Genomic DNA, 19,164 nt, shown 5'->3' on the forward strand with positions numbered 1-19,164 from the left:
AACATCATATATATAGTTACACGGTAGAAAGCCCTAAAAAATGCATGTTAGCTCGAGCGGCTTGTCGAGCGCACGTCGAGTGAACTTCCCTTCCGCATCCTGCTCGAGCTCACTATCGAGCTGACATCGAGCATTCAACTCTGCCTAACTTCACTCGAGTGGCCAATGCCTCTGCTCGAGTGAAAGCTTCTTGCTCGAGCTCACTGTCAAGCTAACATCGAGCATTCAACTCTGCCTGACTTCGCTTGAGCGGTTAATGCCTCCGCTCGAGCGAAAGCTCCCTACTCGAGCTCATTGTCGAGCTAACATCGAGCGTTCAACTCTGCCTGAATTCGCTCGAGCGGCCAATGCGTCCGCTCAAGCAGTGTGGACCAGACTCCACAGTACTCAACACTTGGGCTTAGGATAACTTCACTCTTTCATAGAGGCCTGTTGAGTAAAACTAGGTTGGCATCTCCTTAGTGAGGGCACCAGTATTTGGAAATCTTTGTTTTCTAAAAAATATTTGAAAAACTCTTTGTGGCAAACCACTCCTGTAAAACAATCAAACTCTAGTATTAAAACAAAGAGATTTCCTAACTACTAGCTTTTGCCTGCAAATCAACAATGGTGCCAATACAAGAGTCTGGATGGATCCCTGGATACCCACAATGTCCCCTCCTATCCCAATTCCTTCCTTATCAACCATTATCCAAAACTCACATCTAAGAGTCTTGGAGTTGACTTTAGAGAAACCTAGAAGAAACACTCTCCTCTTTCAAACTTTTTTTTCTCAAGGCCCTACCAATAAAATTGAAAAAATCCCACTAGCCCAATTTCAATTCCACAATATTATAGACAGATTTAAATGGCTACATCATTCTTCTGGGAAATTATATGTCAAATATGCATATGCAGCAATATCATCTCAGTCTAATGCTCTTAATTCCTCACATTTCTCTCCAATTTGGGAAAAGTTATGGTCCCTAAAAATGCAAGCTTGTCTTAAACTTTTCCTTAGGAAATTGATGAAAATCCCTTCTAGGTTGAGAAGAAAGTTTGGCAATTTCTGGTTTTAAATCAAAATCTTGAAAATTCTTTTCAAGTAAATCAATATTTTTTTCAGTTGAAGAATCACTTTCAGAAGAATCTTCTTTTAACAAAACCATCTTCCTTTTCTTTGCTGGTTAGAGCACTTGTGGAAGGTCATTCTTTTTCAATTTCTTTAAGCATTTAATCAATTTTATCAAGAGTCTTGGCCTGTTTTGTTTGAAAATCAAGCTTTGGCCTTGTCTCTAGTAAAATAATCAAAGGTTTTTCAATAGTTTGTGAAACAGATTTTGAAGATAAGGCAGAAATTGGATTTTCTATCTTTTATTCAATTCGATCCAATTGTTGTCCAATGGTTTGGAAATAAGTATTTGAAAAATTAGTTTGTTGAATAATATTTTTTTTTTGTCTCAAATAAAACTGTAGTAATCTCCTTATTATTGGACTCTGTATTGGGTGTTTCAAAAGGAGAAAAATTAAATCAACACCCAAGTGGGAAATAACAATTGCCTCTAAAGGAGGATGACTGGATTTAGCAGTAACATTTCATTCTTCCTTGACAAAATCAGTTTTTAAAAAATTCAAACTATTTTTTGAAACATAGTAATTTTCAACAAAATCAAAGAAAAGAATGTATTTCTGAAGCTCATACATCTTTTCTTTCTATTTGCGTTTAACACGTAATTTTTCAGGAGCAGAAAAATTCGCATGATAAGTTTTTCTCTTATCACAGTTTTTGGCAGAATTATAATCTTTGAATAAAGAGATTAAATCAATTTCAAAATAATCTTTGTTTATAACATAGAGTTGATTAGGTAAAGTAGGAGCAACTAGTGCAACCATATCTGAAACTGTAGGAGACAAAGATGAAGTATCTTCATCGTCTTTATTGGCTTATTCTTTTATGGATTTGCGGCATTTTCCCTTGGACGTGTCAACATCCTTGGTTGAATAATAAATAGAAGTAATTTGAGAGGGTGTAGAAAGTCCTTTCAATTTTAAATCAGAATTGTTTAAAACAGGTTGGGCTGATTTTACGGAACCTTCCATAAAGATATTGAGATTTTGATCTTTTCTTACTGGATTTCCCAAAACAGAACCAACAAATGAAGATCTAGATCCAGCAAAAGAATTTCTTCTTAGACTGTGTGAGGCCCCCAAATCCCCATGCACGGACACGGAAAAATCGAGACGTCCGGATGATAACATCACGGGTCACCACCCTATCGACTTGTGCCAAGTGTGTGGATAAGCAAAGAATGTGCACGAGAAACACGCAGCGAAAAGCAAAGTCAATAACTAAGTACCAAAATTTTTCTTATTTAATACAAACCTATTTAAAACATACATAATAAAATATTACAAAACACAAATATTATTTCAAAGCCAAATACAAAACATAGACTCCACTCAAAACTCCGGCGGAGCCGCATCCTTGGGCTCAGCCCCCTCTTCCTCCTCGAACTCTGCACCAAAATCTACGAAACCAAAAATGGTGCCGCAGGTAAGTAAAATCCAAATACTACTAGATAAAAACATATAAAACTCAAACAATATGCATGAAAGGAAAACCAACGCACACAACTCGTAAAACCATATTTTTCCACGCACGCCAAAAACCCATATGGCCCAAAATCATATAGCTTAAAACCAAGCCTCACCATTATCCCAGATAATGGCCCAAACCACAATTTTCCCAGAAAATGGATCACAAAGCCTCAACACATCCTCGCCATTTTCCCAGAAAATGGCCCGTATCCGAAAACCATAAAAACCATCCAATTATGTATGCACCATGATCTCACTTAGGGATCATCTGCACACCCTGGCTCTGTGCCACACCACAGGTAACGACTACGCGTGTGACACCTAAACGAGCGATGCCCAGACTCGCTCCCTGCGCGTACCTGGCTGGGCCATCCTCTAGTCCCCGCCACTCTAGGGACCACGGAGTCGACACGACAGCGTTACCGTATCGTGTGATCCGGTCGTCGCTCTGCGACAACTCAGGGGATGTCACTCAGTATTATCCACTCCCGAGTGACCAGAGGAGCTCCACCGAGATAATAACACATCCCGGCTTGGGCTCGTGAAATATACGCACCCGAAAACCATTAATGCCAATAAAACGGGATTTTCTCAATTAAAACAAAATGCACATATACACAATATGAAACTCACGCCTCATGGCTCGAATAATCAAGCAATCACAAACAACCAAAACCAAGCACTCCGTCCTCAAACCGTCCGACCCCCAAACTCCTCGGACTCAGTCCGGAATCAGCCAACCAACAACAAATAATTTATTGAATGAGCAAAATATATTTAAATCTAAAAGTAGAGTTTGGAAAATACTTACAGTGGTATATGGTATTTTTTGAAAGCTCGCGGCGTTGCAAACGGCGGAAGAAAAGCAACATAACAGTGAAATTTCACTATGGCCGTGGGTTGTAAAATACCCACTTTTGACCGGGGACAAACCAAAGATCGGGATTGATAGGGAATGGTCTAGGGATTTTTATGAAGCTAGTGGAAGTGGAGTTTGGCCGTGGGTGGCGGCGGAAACGGCGGAGGAAGGCCAAAATACCCAAGGCCGTGGGTGGTGTGCTGCACGGTGGCCGGCGGCAGTGGTTCTGGGTGGAGAGAGAAAAATGAACGGAAATGGGTAGAGAGAGAGAGTCGCGTGGGAGAGAGAATCGGGGAGGAGAGAAAAGAAAGAAAAAAAAAAGAAAGAAAAAGAAGAAAAAAGAGAAAGAAGAAAAAAAGAAAAGAGAAAAAAGAGAAAAAGGAAAAAGAGAAAAGAAAAGATGCAGGAAAGAAATGAGGTCCAGTCCTCACTCTAGAAACCAAAACGGATCCACTGAAAACAATTTTAAAAACCATAAAACGACTAAATAAATAAAACACAACATCAAATAAATTAAAAACCAATTTAAAACACAATAATTTAAAATAAATAAACCACTATATTAATTAAATTAAAAACAACCATTCAGTGAAAATACACGTAAAAGCGGGTCATCACATCCTCCCCCCCTTAAAAATAAATTTCGTCCTCAAAATTTGCAAGATCAAATACCAAGATAACATCAAGCCACATAATATCACATAAACCACCTGTGACCAAGATTAAGAAACGTACTGTCATTACTCAAACAAGTATGGGTACTGCTCCCTCATATCCGCTACTCGCTCCCAAGAGAAGTCTTGAGCTAACGGATCTCCCCATGCCACCTTAACCAAAGGTATCATCTTGGACCTCAACTGTTGCTCCTTCCAATCCATGATCTGCGACGGAACAACCTCATAAGTAAGGTCTAGTTGCAACTGAATACTCTTTGGGTCGACAAAACGTGGCTCTTGTTATCCAAAGCTCTTCTTCAAGGATGATACGTGGAAGACATCATGAATATCCCCAAAATATTCTGGCAAAGCAACTCTATAGGCGACGGACCCTACCTTCTCCAGAATCTGAAAAGGGCCGACATACCTCGGATCCAGTTTCTTCTTCTTCCCAAAACGCTTAACTCCTCTCATGGGAGAGACTTTGAGATAAACCCAATCACCTTTTTCAAAAGATAACTCTCTCCTCCTGGTATCAGCGTAGCTTTTCTAGCGACTCTGAACTGCTGCCATTTTATCCCTGATGATCCGAACTTGGCTTTGCATCTTTTGAATTTTTTCGGGTCTAATTATCTTACTCTCCTCGACTTCATCCCAACACAAGGGCGATCTGCACTTCCTCCCATAAAGAACTTCATAGGGAGCCATCTGAATGGTCGCATGGAAGCTGTTATTATATGCAAACTCTATGAGTGGCAAATGGTTTTTCCAACTCCCTTGAAATTCCATGACACATGCTCACAGCATGTCTTCAAGGGTCTGAATGGTGCGCTCTAATTGGCCGTCTGTCCGTGAGTGATATGCAGTACTGAACTTCAACTTAGTACCCAAAGCTGCTTGCAAACTCTTCCAGAACTGAGACGTGAACCTTGGATCTCGATCTGACACTATACTCTTCGGTATGCCGTGCAGCCGCACTATCTCTTTCACGTACAAGCGTGTCAACTTACCCAAGGAATCGGTGTTATTAACAGGCAAGAAATGAGCACTCTTCGTTAACCAGTCAACAATCACCCAAACAGAATTTTTTCCACTAGGCGTTCTCGGCAAGCCCACTACAAAGTCCATCGTGATATCATCCCATTTCCACTCAGGAATAGGGAGGGATTGGAGCATACCAGCTGGTTTTTGATGCTCGGCCTTGACTTGACGGCATGTGTGGCATTTCTCAACATACAAGGCAATATCCCTCTTCATTCCATCCCACCAATAATTTTTCTTCAAGTCCCGGTACATCTTTGTACTGCCGGGATGAACTGAATAAGGGGCCGCATGAGCTTCTGCCATGATCCGCTCCTTGAATTCTGAATCTTTGGGGACCACTATGTGATCTCGGAACCGAAGTATTTCATCTTTATCTATGCCATAGTGCAACGGCCCTCTAGATTTTTTGACTCTTTTTTTGATATCCAGCAGCTTTGGATCCTTCCTTTGAAGAGTCTTCAATTCTTCAAAATCAGTTACCCGAATATCAAGAACTGAAGATAAAATCTCTTCTTACTGTGAACTTTCAATAAGGAGCCTTCTCATCCCACAAAGCAAAGAATCCAATTCTGACGGCTCGGCTTCATCTTCCAAGTGCGATTTTCAGCTCAAAGCATTAGCAACTATATTTGCCTTCCCCAGATGATACTTGATCTTGCACTGGTAGTCACTGATTAACTCCAGTCATCGTCTCTGCCTCATGTTCAGATTTTTCTGGGAAAACAAGTGCTTCAAGCTCTTGTGATCGGTGTATACTTCACAAGCTTCCCCATACAAAAAGTGTCGCCAGATCTTAAGAGCAAAAACAATCGCAGCCAATTCCAAATCGTGCGTCGGATAATTTTTCTCATGGTCCTTTAGCTGACGAGGTGTATAGGCAACAACCCGTCCTTCCTGCATAAGGACACAACCCAATCCAAATTTAGACACATCGCTGAAGATTACGAATGGCTTATGCGGTTCTGGAAGCACTAACACTGGTGCCGTCATCAACCTGTTCTTTAATTCTTGGAAGTTTCTTTCACACTTATCTGACCAAACAAATTTTGCATTCTTCCGAGTCAAAGCTGTGAGAGGTCCGGATAGGCGAGCAAATCCCTCCACAAATCTTTGGTAATATCCGACAAGTCCCAAGAAACTCCGGATCTCGGGCACTGTAGTCGGACGTTGCCATGACAAAATGGCTTCCACCTTACTAGGATCAACCGCCACTCCGTCTCGGGAAATCACATGCCCAAGAAATCTGACTTCTTCCAACCAGAATTCACACTTGCCGAGCTTGGCATACAACTGGTGTTCTCTCAATTTCCTAAGAACTAGACGAAGATGATACACATGCTCTTCAACATCTCAGGAATAAATCAAAATATCATCAATGAATACTACCACAAAGGAATCCAGATAAGGTCGAAATACTCGATTCATTAAATCCATGAAAGCGGCAGGGGCATTGGCTAATCCAAACGGCATCACCTTAAATTCATAATGCCCATATCTCGACCTGAAAGCAGTTTTGGGCACATCCTTGTCTCTGATCCTCAACTGGTAGTATCCCAACCTCAAATCAATCTTCGAGAACACCGCTGCTCCTTGAAGCTGATCAAATAAATCATCGATGCGTGGGAGAGGATATTTAATTTTGATGGTCACCTTATTTAATTCCCGATAATCAATGCACATACGGAGGGTTCCATCTTTCTTTTTAACAAACAGAACTGGCGCACCCCACGGCGACGTACTACATTGAATGAATCCCTTATCTACCAGCTCTTGCAACTGAGTCTTCAACTCTTTTAATTCAGCCGGTGCCATGCGGTAAGGAGCTTTATGTACAGGAGCCGCTCCAGGTTCCAAGTCTATAACAAACTCCATTTCTTGAACAGGGAGTAGTCCAAACAAGTCATCCACAAACACATCGGGGAATTCTTCCACAACTGGAATGTCTACCAAAGACTTCTTCTCAGGCGGCGTGGACACCATCTGGACTAAGAATGCATCCGTTCCCCATGCAATCTCTCTTCTTGCTTGAATTGCCGATATAATTACCGGCTTTTCTTTTAGCTTGCTTCCCGTAAATTCCAGACAATCACCATCTGGAAGCTGAAAGCTAATTACCCGACTTCTGCAATTAATACTCGCAGAATATCGGTATAGCCAATCCATCCCGAGGATGATATCAAAACCCAACAGCTTAAACACTACCAAATCAGCATCCAAGAACCTTCCATCAAAATTTAATGGGCATCCCAAAACAACCTTGGAACACCACACCATTTCACCATTGGGTAGAGCCACTACCAATGATTTCGGCAAAGGTTCCATGACCAAATTACACATCCGCGCAAACGTGAAAGATACAAATGACTGTGAAGCACCCGAATCAAACAAAGTGCAAGCATAAAACTCATATAAACGGACTATCCCTGAACCAAACACATAACCCATGAAATCCAAATACACAAAGAAATCAAAGCACACCAAAAATCAAATCCAACACAAAATTAAATTAAATCCATACCTGTAATTACTCCAGCATCATGGGTCGCTGGTGCCTCATCATCCACATCTCCGGGTGTGACAGCATAAACCTGGGCTTGTACTGCTTGTCTTGGATTTGTTCTTCCACCGCGTCTACCTCCACGGCTTCCTTGAACTGGTTTTGGACACTCACGAGCAAAGTGACCCTGCTGGCCACAATTATAACATCGAGCCCCACCAGAAGGGCACTCACCCACATGGGCTTTATTACAAACTCCGCAAACTGGCACTCGTCCTCCCATATGAACACTTGAGGACGCTTGCGGTCGAGTTCCGGTCCGCTGAACAAATTTCTGAGGCGAACCCGAGCTGCTTCCTTCACCAGAAAAACTCCGCCTCTTATGTCCTGGAGGGGAGCCCATACTCAGATTATTCTCTCGCTCTATAAGGGTGGCCACATCCACTAAGTCCTGAAAAGTGGATATCCGGTGACTGGCCACCATACGGCATATATCAGGGCGTAGTCCCTCCTGGAAACGCTTAGCTTGCATTTCCTCTATGGCGATGAGGTGGGGAGCAAATCGCCCAAGTTCTATAAATTTTCGGGCGTACTGTTCCACTGTCGTGCTCCCTTGGACCAAATTTGAGAACTCTCTTGCCTTTTGCTTCCTTACAGAAGTGGGAAAGAAGCGATCATTAAACTCTTTCTTGAAGCGCTGCTAGGTCACAGCAGCAAAAGATCCCAATTCTGATTCCAGCATTACCCTCTTGGTATCCCACCAATCAGAAGCGGTGCCTTGCAATAGGTAGCTGGTGTAGAGAACTTGCTGCGCCTCAATGCAACCACACATCTCAAAAGTTCTTTCCAAGTCCTTGATCCACTTTCCAGCTTGAAGTGGATCCTCTTCTCCAGTGAAGTGTGGAGTCCTATGCGCTAGAAAGTGCTCATAGGTGCATCCGGCTTGCACCATGCTACTAAGCCCTCCTGGGTATAGCCAAGGCCCTCCCTGATGTAGCCAAGGACCTCCTGGTTGTGGCCAAAGCCCTCCTTGTTGTGGACAAGGCCCTCCTTGTTGTGGCCAGGGACCGCCTTGTTGTGGCCAAGGCCTTCCTTGTTGTGGCCAAGGCCTTGCCTACTGTGGCCTAAAATTCTGCTGCATGAACTCCGTCATTTGCCGTATTGCTTGGGCTATGGAGTCATCCCTCGGCGTATCGTCCCAAGACCCTTGAGTAGATTTCCTTGGTCTCACCATTTTTTCTGCCACCACAACTTTTGACCCCCTTTAAGAAAACAAAAACAAATAAAACCAACAACAAACAAAAAATAAAAACCAAAAACCAACACCACATAACAAGAAACAAAAGAAACCAGCTTGCAAAAGCATAACTAAATAAATAAAAACAGCAAACAAGCTCAAACAAATAAGACAAATAAAACCAATCAAATAGCAACTTTACTTGACATAATTTTTTAAAACATAACTTTAAAAAATATTCTGGTACTACCTACGGGATATATGGTTTTACCCAGAACCAAACCGTTCTGATACCACCTGTGACGCCCCCAAATCCCCATGCACGGACACGGAAAAATCGAGACGTCCGGATGATGACATCACGGGTCACCACCCTATCGACGTGTGCCAAGTGTGTGGATAAGCAACGAATGTGCACGAGAAACACACAGCAAAAAGCAAAGTCAATAACTAAGTACCAGAATTTTTCTTATTTAATACAAAGCTGTTTAAAACATACATAATAAAATATTACAAAACACAAATATTATTTCAAAGCCAAATACAAAACATAGACTCCACTCAGAACTCCAGCGGAGCCGCATCCTCGGGCTCAGCCTCCTCCTCCTCCTCGAATTCTGCACCAAAATCTACGGAACAAAAAATGATACCGCAAGTAAGTAAAATCCAAACACCACTAGATAAAAACATATAAAACTCAAACAATATGCATGAAAGGAAAACCAACGCACACGACTCGTAAAACCATATTTTTCCACGCACGCCAAAAACCCATATGGCCCAAAAAGATATAGCTTAAAACCAAGCCTCACCATTATCCCAGATAATGACCCACATCACCATTTTTCCAGAAAATGGATCACAAAGCCTCAACACATCCTCACCATTTTCCCAGAAAATGGCTCGTATCCGAAAACCATAAAAACCATCCAATTATGTATGCACCATGATCTCTCCTAGGGATCATCCGCACACCCTGACTCTGTGCCACACCGCAGGTAATGACTACACGTGTGACACCTAAACGAGTGATACCCAGACTCGTGCCCAGCGCGTACCTGGCCGGGCCATCCTCTAGTCCCCGCCACTCTAGGGACCACGGAGTCGACACGACAGCGTTATCGTATCGTGCGATCCAGTCGTCGTCCTGCGACAACCCAAGGGATGTCACTCAGTATTATCCACTCCCGAGTGACCAGAGGAGCTCCACCGAGATAATAATCCATCCCGGCTTGGGCTCGTGAAACACACGCACCCGAAAACCATTAACACCAATAAAACGGGATTTTCTCAATTAAAATAAAATGCACATATACACAATATGAAACTCACGCCTCATGGTTCAAATAATCAAGCAATCACAAACAACCAAAACCAAGCACTCCGTCCTCAAACCATCCAACCCTCGAACTCCTCGGACTCAGTCCGAAATCAGCCAACCAACAACAAATAATTTATTGAATGAGAAAAATATATTTAAATCTAAAAGTAGGGTTTGGAAAATATTTACAGCGCTATATGATATTTTTCGAAAGCTCACGGCGTTGCAAACGGCGGAAGAAAAGTAACGTAACAGTGAAATTTCACTGTGGCCGTGGGTTGTAAAATACCCACTTTTGAACGGGGACAAACCAAAACTCGGGATTGATAGAGAATGGTCTAGAGATGTTTATGAAACTAGTGGAAGTGGAGTTTGGCGGTGAAAACGGCGGAGGAAGGCCAAAATACCCAAATCGGAAAGCTAGCTCGTGGGAGCTGTTCCGGGGAGGGTTAGAGGCCGGAAATGGGTGGGTTAGGACGGAAAGGAGTCGGTGATGAAGTGGTGAAGAGGTGGTGGCCGGAGGTGGAGCGACGACGGCAAATCAGGGCTAAAACCGTGCGGCTTGAAGGTGGTTTTCTAGCTAAACGGCGGCACGGTTGGGGATGAAAGTTGGTGGGGTGGTTCACTGGAGGGAGGGGAAGAAAACTGGATGGGTGGTGTGCTGCACGGTAGCCGGTGGCAGTGGTTCTGGGCGAAGAGAGAAAAACGAACGGAAATGGGTAGGGAGAGAGAGTCACGCAGGAGAGAGAACTGGGGAGGAGAGAAAAGAAAGAAAAAAAAAAGAACGAAAAAGAAGAAAAAAGAGAAAGAAGAAAAAAAAAAGAGAAAAAAGAGAAAAAGGAAAAAGAGAAAAGAAAAGATGTAGGAAAGAAATGAGGTCCAGTCCTCACTCCGGAAACCAAAACAGATCCCCCGAAAACGATTTTAAAAACCATAAAATGACTAAATAAATAAAACACAACATCAAATAAATTAAAAACCAATTTAAAACACAATAATTTAAAATAAATAAACTACTATATTAATTAAATTAAAAACAACCCTTCAGTGAAAATACACGTAAAAGCTGATCATCACAGACTGGGTGTTGGAGTTTGATCAAAACTAATCTTAACAGTATCATCTAAATATTGTTTAATATAATCAAGATCAGGTTCATCAGTGAAAACTCTAGCCGGAGGAACTTCTTGTTCTAAAATTCATTCTCTGGGGAGAGTAATATGTTTCCAGAAAATCATTTTTGGAATTTGAATGTTCGCATTAGGGGTTGAACTTTGAATTAACAAAGTTTTATCTCATGCGGATTTTAAAACAGCTTTTGGATTTAAAGTCTTCTTTAAAACCCTGTAATAAATACTGTAAACAACAACAAGAGGTTTGCTACCTTCAATCATATCATAACCAAAAGTAGCGATATTTAAAGTTAAAGCCTTTAAAATATTGGGATCATCCAAAGCAAGAGGTAAATCAAGAAAACAATCAAAATAAACATGACCATTGAATAAAGAAGACGGAATCATTCCAAGAATGCTAGTTTCAAACTGGTTGTGTCTAACATCTCTTAAACAAAGTAAAATAGAGGCGTTGATGCCTTTCCTTATTAAAGGTTTGACAGCAACTTGAACAGATCCAATATGTAAAAACTTGTATCATTTTGACTGGAAATCTTGTATGGATTTCCTGTTAAAAATATAAAATTTTTCTTGAGATTTTGAAATAGCATAAGTTTGTTCAACAGTTTTAACTTTGAACTCAGTTTTGAAACAGGATTGAAACCAGTTTGTTTGGTAAATAGTGTTTGGTTGAATCGGTGGAATGGTCCATCGATTCAAATCAACAGAATCAATTTCTTCAACAGAAAAATCTTCCTCATTAATGATATCAGAAGGTACAGTCCTGGAACTAATAGTTGAATTAGATTTAAACATTCTACTCATTTTGTTATTAATCAAAACAATACTTCACATTTCAGAAGTCCTAGGTACTCTCATACCTTATCTCACCCTGGCATCTAATTGCTCTACGTTGTCTTAGCAACGGGTCTTACAAGGCAGTAGGTCTCTTGACAAGTCTGGAGATAACTGGACAAAGTAAGAGTCTTTGGTTTGAAGAAGAACAAGTCAAGTGAAATAAAGAGACATAATTACGAACTATTAATCACCAAGAGCCGAAAGATGGCTTTAATACCAAAAAGGAGTGGAAGGAAGAACAGAAGTAATAACAGAAAAGAAAGGAAGATTAATACATAAAAGAATTTAAATGTGAGCAGAATATGTGGCGGCAAAGCCATCCGATGCATGAATGCAGTACAAAAATATAAACATGATTACAAGAAATAGATAGGCGGTAGAACCTGCCTGTATGAATGTATGCAGAAAGTAATAATAAAAATAAACTTGTATTGAAAATAATATAAACAAGTTTAAAGTAAACAAGTTACAACAAGTGGAGAGATTAGGGATGAAGAAGAAGAGAAGTGAGAGGGAAAAGGAGGCTCTGGGAATGTTATCTAGAGTCATGAAGTAAAATGCTCTGATGAGTTTTGCCTAAGTCTGAAGCCATGCGTTCCTTTTATAAAGCAAGGAAGCACTGTGTACAATTATTAAAGTAATAAAGTGAAAGCAAACAATATTGGTCCGTGATTGAATAGTGTATTCATCCACATGGAAACATTGTGGCTATTGTTCGTTGTTGAATTGTCAGCCTGTGAAGCATGAATGAATCAGTCATCAGATAGTTTTGGAGTATCTTCTTAATCATGTCCAAAGTAGTTACTATATGAGGCTACTGAAGATGCTTTTGAATTGTCTGAGTCAGAATTATCTTCTTTCACTGATTATTGAAGCAAGTAAATCAGATCCTTTTTTGTAAGTCCTTTAAGAACATTCTTCTTTTTGGACTTAGAGGATTTAACAGATTTTCAGAAGAGGAAGCAGTTGCAGTTGCTTTCTCTTTTGTCGAAACGATTGGTGCCTGGATTAATATATCTAGGTATTAATGAACGGTCAATAGCAGGAAATTATTCGGAGTTCTTTAGATCTGGAGTAGTATGTGAACTCTTTAATAACAGCATTAATAATGTTTTGCATGTGAGGGAACCTATCGCACCACTTGACGAATGTGTATCTCATTAACAAGTCTCCATTTTTCTCATAAGACCATTTTAAGATCCATGGAGTGTTGAACCATTTGTAAAAGTGAAGAGAATATGGAAATTTTGCCATATATCCATCCAATTTTGCAGGAATTTCATTTTGGAAGCATTTGAAGGCTTGTTGAAGCTCTTCAGGGAAAATTTTAGGAATAAGGCCAAATTGGTGCCACCATAGTAGAATCTTTCCTTTGAATTTTTTGTCAAAGTTAAGAAACCATGAGTGAGACATATCAGGTATTTGAAACAACATAAATTTGAACCAAACATCGATATAATCATAATAAGTGTAGATTATATCAGAATCAAGGAGTTTTTTAGAAGTAGATGGGTGTGTACCCCAATCTTCCTCGGTGATGAGACGGGAAATATAAGCACTATGATAAATCAGTTTGGAACTATCAATTTTATCATAGATTGGTTTTATTACAAGGGAATCAGTGTGAATTAGTATGCTAGAATAATAATGGAGATTCTTGGCTAGATTCTCCTAGATCCAGTGAAAATTTGGGAGAAAATATCTGGTAGCAATTTTGTATGAGTCTGTATCTATTGATCGGTTAGATTCAATATAGAACAGATTTCATGAACACATCTTTATGATGTATTGGGTCTTTGAAGCAGGTAAGAAGTATTGGTTAGATTTTGCAGATGCAACAGGTTTAGCATAAGGATCATATGGGGTGGAAACAGTTGAAGAAAAGGAAACAAGTTTAGAAATACTACCTCAGGTAGTAAATCTATTAGCAATTTCAAGTGGTTAATAGCAGCCCCATTGGGTCCCCCCTTCCTCCAAAGTACTTCTCAATCACATTTGATGTAGTAGTGAGACCAACTGGCAGTATTGTAGTAGCAGTGTGCCTGCCTAGCACATAATGGGTCAATTGAATTTGTAGTAACTAAATACTCAAATAGTAGCAACCCAAACCAAGGTGAAGCCATGTCAGCATTCATAGATGTACAGAAAGCACACTTAAAACATCTCATGAAGATTATCATAGAAGGGGATTCCCAAGTAGTTATTACAGCCTTAAGGCAACGTTAGCAAGTCTTGGACTGAATAATAGAAGGAACAACTAGAGACAAAAGATTCTAACTTCAAAACTTTGAGAGTTGGCAGGTAGTGAAATTACATCATTCTCATAATCGATGCGTGCATTCCATTGCACAATGGGCAGCCTCCAACAATATGTATAGACGCATCCCCTTGACTGGAATTTCATAGTGGAAAGAATTCACATGTTTTGTCTTCTGCATCCATATTTCGGTCTCTATGTATTAAGGACTCTTTATTAATGAAGTTTTATCGTTTGCTGAGAAAAAAAAAAAAAAAAAAAAACCCGTCATTTTAAAACATGCTTGTAAAAATGACACTGAAAGAAATTATGCGTACATCATTACTCCCTATTACAAAGAGTTAGAAAAAGACCGAATATGAGTTTGCTGCAAACAGACGAACCTAAGGATTGTTAAGGATATATAAAATTAACAGCTGTTGCCTGTCGGTTAATAAGGGTTGCTAAATACAGTGGCTTCCACTGTCTCGTCATGTTGTGTATCGTTTCGACCTTTTATTCAGGAGCATCAGCCCCACACAAATGAACTAGAGATGATGAGCAACTTCACAGTTTAATGGAAACCTGTTATAGCTTTGTCACAAGTTGGTTTGATATTTTATTGGATAATAAGATGACAGAAACAGAGTCTTATACAACCATGTTTTAAATGAAACATCTTTATAAAATAATTCATAAAATAACATCATTTTATCAAAATAATTCATATTTTAACGATTGTAAAATAAGCATATAGCTAGAACGCCAGATTTCAAACCGAGAGGACCAAGCCAAGAACTTGAGAATCATGCAATGCACAAGCAACCATATATCAATCATCTCAGTGCAAAACCCATGCCAGCTCAAAGACATCACCTTAGTAAAATTTTAAGGTAAAACATAATTCAAGTATCACGATCTCCAAAATTTCAATTCCAAATAACCACTAATGTTCCCTCCGTACCAATGACCATAAAATGATAAACATGATTTGACATAGCCAAAATCAACGGTAGCGACGAAGAGAAAGAGTGTTGTTTCTCTTCCAGTTTGCCCTGCGAGAAGGACGTTGCTTGTGGTGGCGGTGTCCCTTTCCACGCAATCCCCTGTATTTCTTCCCAGCAGAAGTGAGACCACGAAGCTCCCTGTGCTTGTGGACAGGATTGCAGATCCAGTTGATTCTTGGGTCATTTCGGACTGCATTATGAGCAACATCAACCAGAATCACCTCATAGTACTTGTAAGTAGAATCCTGTATCAGACAAGCAATATCAGAACCAGCGAAACACCACTCTAAGCAACAGATATCAATGTGGTGAATTAATAGATTGAAATGTAAACCTCGTTAAGCCAGTATGAGTTCAGAACCCTGAGACCTCCCAACTTCCGACCAGCACGTTCCTCTGCAACTGACCTCTTGCTGCGCTGAAACTTCAGTTGAGTAACACCCTGGTTTGTGGGCTTTCCATACACAATACCTTTGGGAACAGGCCTCTTCCGACCACCACGCCTAACACGAACACGATAGACCACATAACCCTGCAAAAAATAATTCATCACTGAGAAAGATTTATAAACGAAAACAATTATGAGTGATCACATTATACAATTCAGATAAAGGCGAACAAATCATACAGTGAATTTGTGTCCAGACATATCAACAAAGTTAAAAAAGAAATACAAAAGCATGGCATGTCATAGTGTTGGTAAAAGCACCAGATGCACTTAAGCATAGCTTAGGTGCAGAGCACATGCTTGTTTGAAGCAAGTTGTAGATTTTTAAAAATAATTTATTTCTTTTAGGTGCGGTTTGGATAATGAGATGAGATGAGATGAGATGGTTTTAGATGAAAGTTGAAAGTTGAATAAAATATTGTTAGAATATTATTTTTAATATTATTATTATTTTGGGATTTGAAAAAGCTGAATTGTTCATTATATTTTGTGCGGGAATTTGAAAAAGTTGTAATGATGAGATGAGATGAAATACTTTCACTATCCAAATGGGGCCGAGCTTTGGCCTTTGAGTAGTAATGTGGGATAACAAAATATCAATACAATACAATAACAAGGTTAAAATGAGATAGTAATCTATTTTTCCATACACTGAATTCTTTTTTTTTTTATAAGTATTTTTCCATATACTGTATTCTGAACTATGTTATTGTATAAATCGGTATGCTATTCATGATTGAATTCCTTATAAGCCAACAAAAGATTTAAAAAAAAAATTGAACTACTACTGCGCCCAAATTTTTATTTTCTAGAACTTCAGTTTTATTTTCTGAGAGAAAAATAATAATAGCTAAAAGAGAATGGATATTGAATAGGAGATTTTCAAGTGCGGTATAAGTCAAGTTACATGCCTTGTGAAATTTGAGAGACAGAGTATATTAGGACTTTGGCCTTGGCACTTTGAGCTCAAGTGTGCTTTACCAACATTACATGTACAGGAAACAAATGAAAGGGGCTCTTAATTTCACATTTTTCTGTGCTTATTCCAAAAGTACTAACAAAAAGAACGTAACTGGCAAACCATATTTGAGCTCACAACTCCCTGAGCAGAGGCCGGAAATTTATTGTATCAAGACAAAAGCAAGATCAAAAAAGAGATCTTGCATGGTCAGATAATGGATTGTAAATTGAGTGTAGCTGGTCTAAGGGAGCATCTTGTCAAAGTAAATTATCTCCAAAAGAGAAATGCAAACCCATCAAGATGTCGCCCAACTATCATTAAACTAGTCTAAATTGCAAACTGTATAAAATAGACAGATAAGTTTCATATATAAGGGTGCACTATGAGCCCCATAGTCCACAGGAGTGCTAAGGAGGAACATAAATAGGCAATTATAACAAATTGGATAAAACCTCGTATCAAACTCAATGGAAAATACTTTTACGAACTGTTATATAAATAACATTTCAAGCATCGGCATAGAATGTCCATAGTATCTAAAGCCACTGTTACCTGCTTTGCCTTGTAACCCAAGCGGCGAGCCTTGTCAGGGCGAGTCGGGCGGGTAACACGAACAATGGAAGGGTGCTGGCGGTACTCCCAACACCTCACCCTCTGCAGAAACCTCATCACATCAGATTGCTTCTTTCTCCATAACTCCGACACATACTTGTAAGCCCCTTTATCCCCAAAACCATGAAAGATAAAATAAGAATATATCCCATAACTAGGTGTAAAAATAGATACAAAATCAAGATAATAACATACCACACATCATGCTTCTGAATGGAAATAAAGCCACAATTTTATTTTATTTTTTCGAAAAAACTAGTTTTTATTTTGTAAAAGGATAGGTTAACCAAAAAAGAAGGAAAAAACAAAAAAACGCATTTTTTCTAGAAAAACAAATCACACGACATAAACACACCATGTCGCTTTCAAAACCCTTTATGCAGTCACTTAGAGAACTGTCCCAGAGAAATATAAGCAGTGTGCAGAAAATGATACTTCAATTAGTTTCAGACAATACATTGAGTACATCTTACATCGATCATTTACAGCCAGCCAACCGAATGTATTTGAGATGAACAATCTAGACGGATCCAGAGGAAACTCTTTAGCAGAGTTATGCACATCAATATTTTGAGAGGGAAATTTTCCATTTTGCACAATGACCAGGAACCAAAAAGAGAGCCCAGTAATATACAGCTATTGGATGCCTCAGTCAACACGAACTACTTTTAAAATATACCAAAAACCGAAACATCATAAACCGCATGACCCATAGCGTCAATCTCAGCTATATTACTCCATTTTCAAAGAAATAAAAATATTCTAGGGAAGAAAAGAACCACAAAGCTTCCCAGTAATGACTGACAAAACCACAAAAACAAAACGCCTGGGTAAACAAGAACACGTAAATAAATAAATAAACAGATTCTGATAAAAGTGTTCAAGTTTCTAGGAACTTAATTCGAGTTTGAGAGAGAGAGAGAGTACCCATGGATTCGAGATGAGCCGCGAGGCGTAGTCACGGTGTAGGTTTCAGCAGAGTTAGGTTTAAGCTGTTTAACGGGGCTTTATAAACATGAAGTGGGATGGACTTTAATCCGGGCCGTTCATTTCTCAAGGCCTTATAAAGGTAGGAGTAGGAAGGACGGCATGTGTTGGTGTTGCATTATTTGCATTGTGCTTGTTAGTCTTAAAAGTTTTCTTTCGTTGCTATATATTAAAATATTTTTTAATTTAAAAAGAAAATTTTCTCATTTCTTTTTTTTTTTTGGGATAATGTGGAGCCTAATTTTAATTTTAAAGAAAATTTTCAATAGATAAAAATATTTATACAATTTTTAAATAATTATATATTTGCCTTTTACCATATGAATATTGAGCGTAATTGTATTGCAATTTCATTTGTGCATTATTAAATAGATTCTTTTCATTATGCTTACTGAAAATCTTATTAGACCATTTTCAATGTTATTTGATAAAAAAAAGATCTAATTTCTATTAAGGAATTGGTCATAACTTTTAAAAAATCAAATGATATTTTATCTCGTTTCTACTTCAAAAGTTCTTTTTTTTTTTTAATTTTATTTTCAAATAAATGTAACATATTTGAAAGTTCCTTAAATATATAATTATCAAATAATAAATAAAATCTTAATAATAGAATTTATTGCCTAAACTCTATAACTAAAGCTATATTACCACAACAATTCCAAACATGCACAAATGCAATTAGAATCTCGGCCACCTATTTGAGACATTGAATATTTTATCTTACCTTGTCTCTTATCCACTCGCATTTT

General features: G+C 39.1%; 1 protein-coding gene across 1 annotated transcript; it reads right to left on the minus strand.

Moving 5' to 3' along the window:
* Positions 1–15,253: 15,253 nt before the first annotated feature.
* LOC122282064 (60S ribosomal protein L15-1) lies at positions 15,254–18,509 on the minus strand. Its single transcript, XM_043093992.1, has 4 exons — positions 18,353–18,509; positions 17,366–17,532; positions 15,739–15,936; positions 15,254–15,649 (listed from the first exon to the last, which is right to left on the minus strand). Exons 1-4 carry the CDS (start codon positions 18,354–18,356, stop codon positions 15,404–15,406), a joined length of 615 nt encoding a protein of 204 aa, XP_042949926.1. The 5' UTR covers positions 18,357–18,509; the 3' UTR covers positions 15,254–15,403.
* Between the last annotated feature and the right edge of the window lie 655 nt (positions 18,510–19,164).

This window comes from Carya illinoinensis, chromosome 11 (genome assembly GCF_018687715.1).
Source record: "Carya illinoinensis cultivar Pawnee chromosome 11, C.illinoinensisPawnee_v1, whole genome shotgun sequence".
Taxonomy (NCBI): domain Eukaryota; kingdom Viridiplantae; phylum Streptophyta; class Magnoliopsida; order Fagales; family Juglandaceae; genus Carya; species Carya illinoinensis.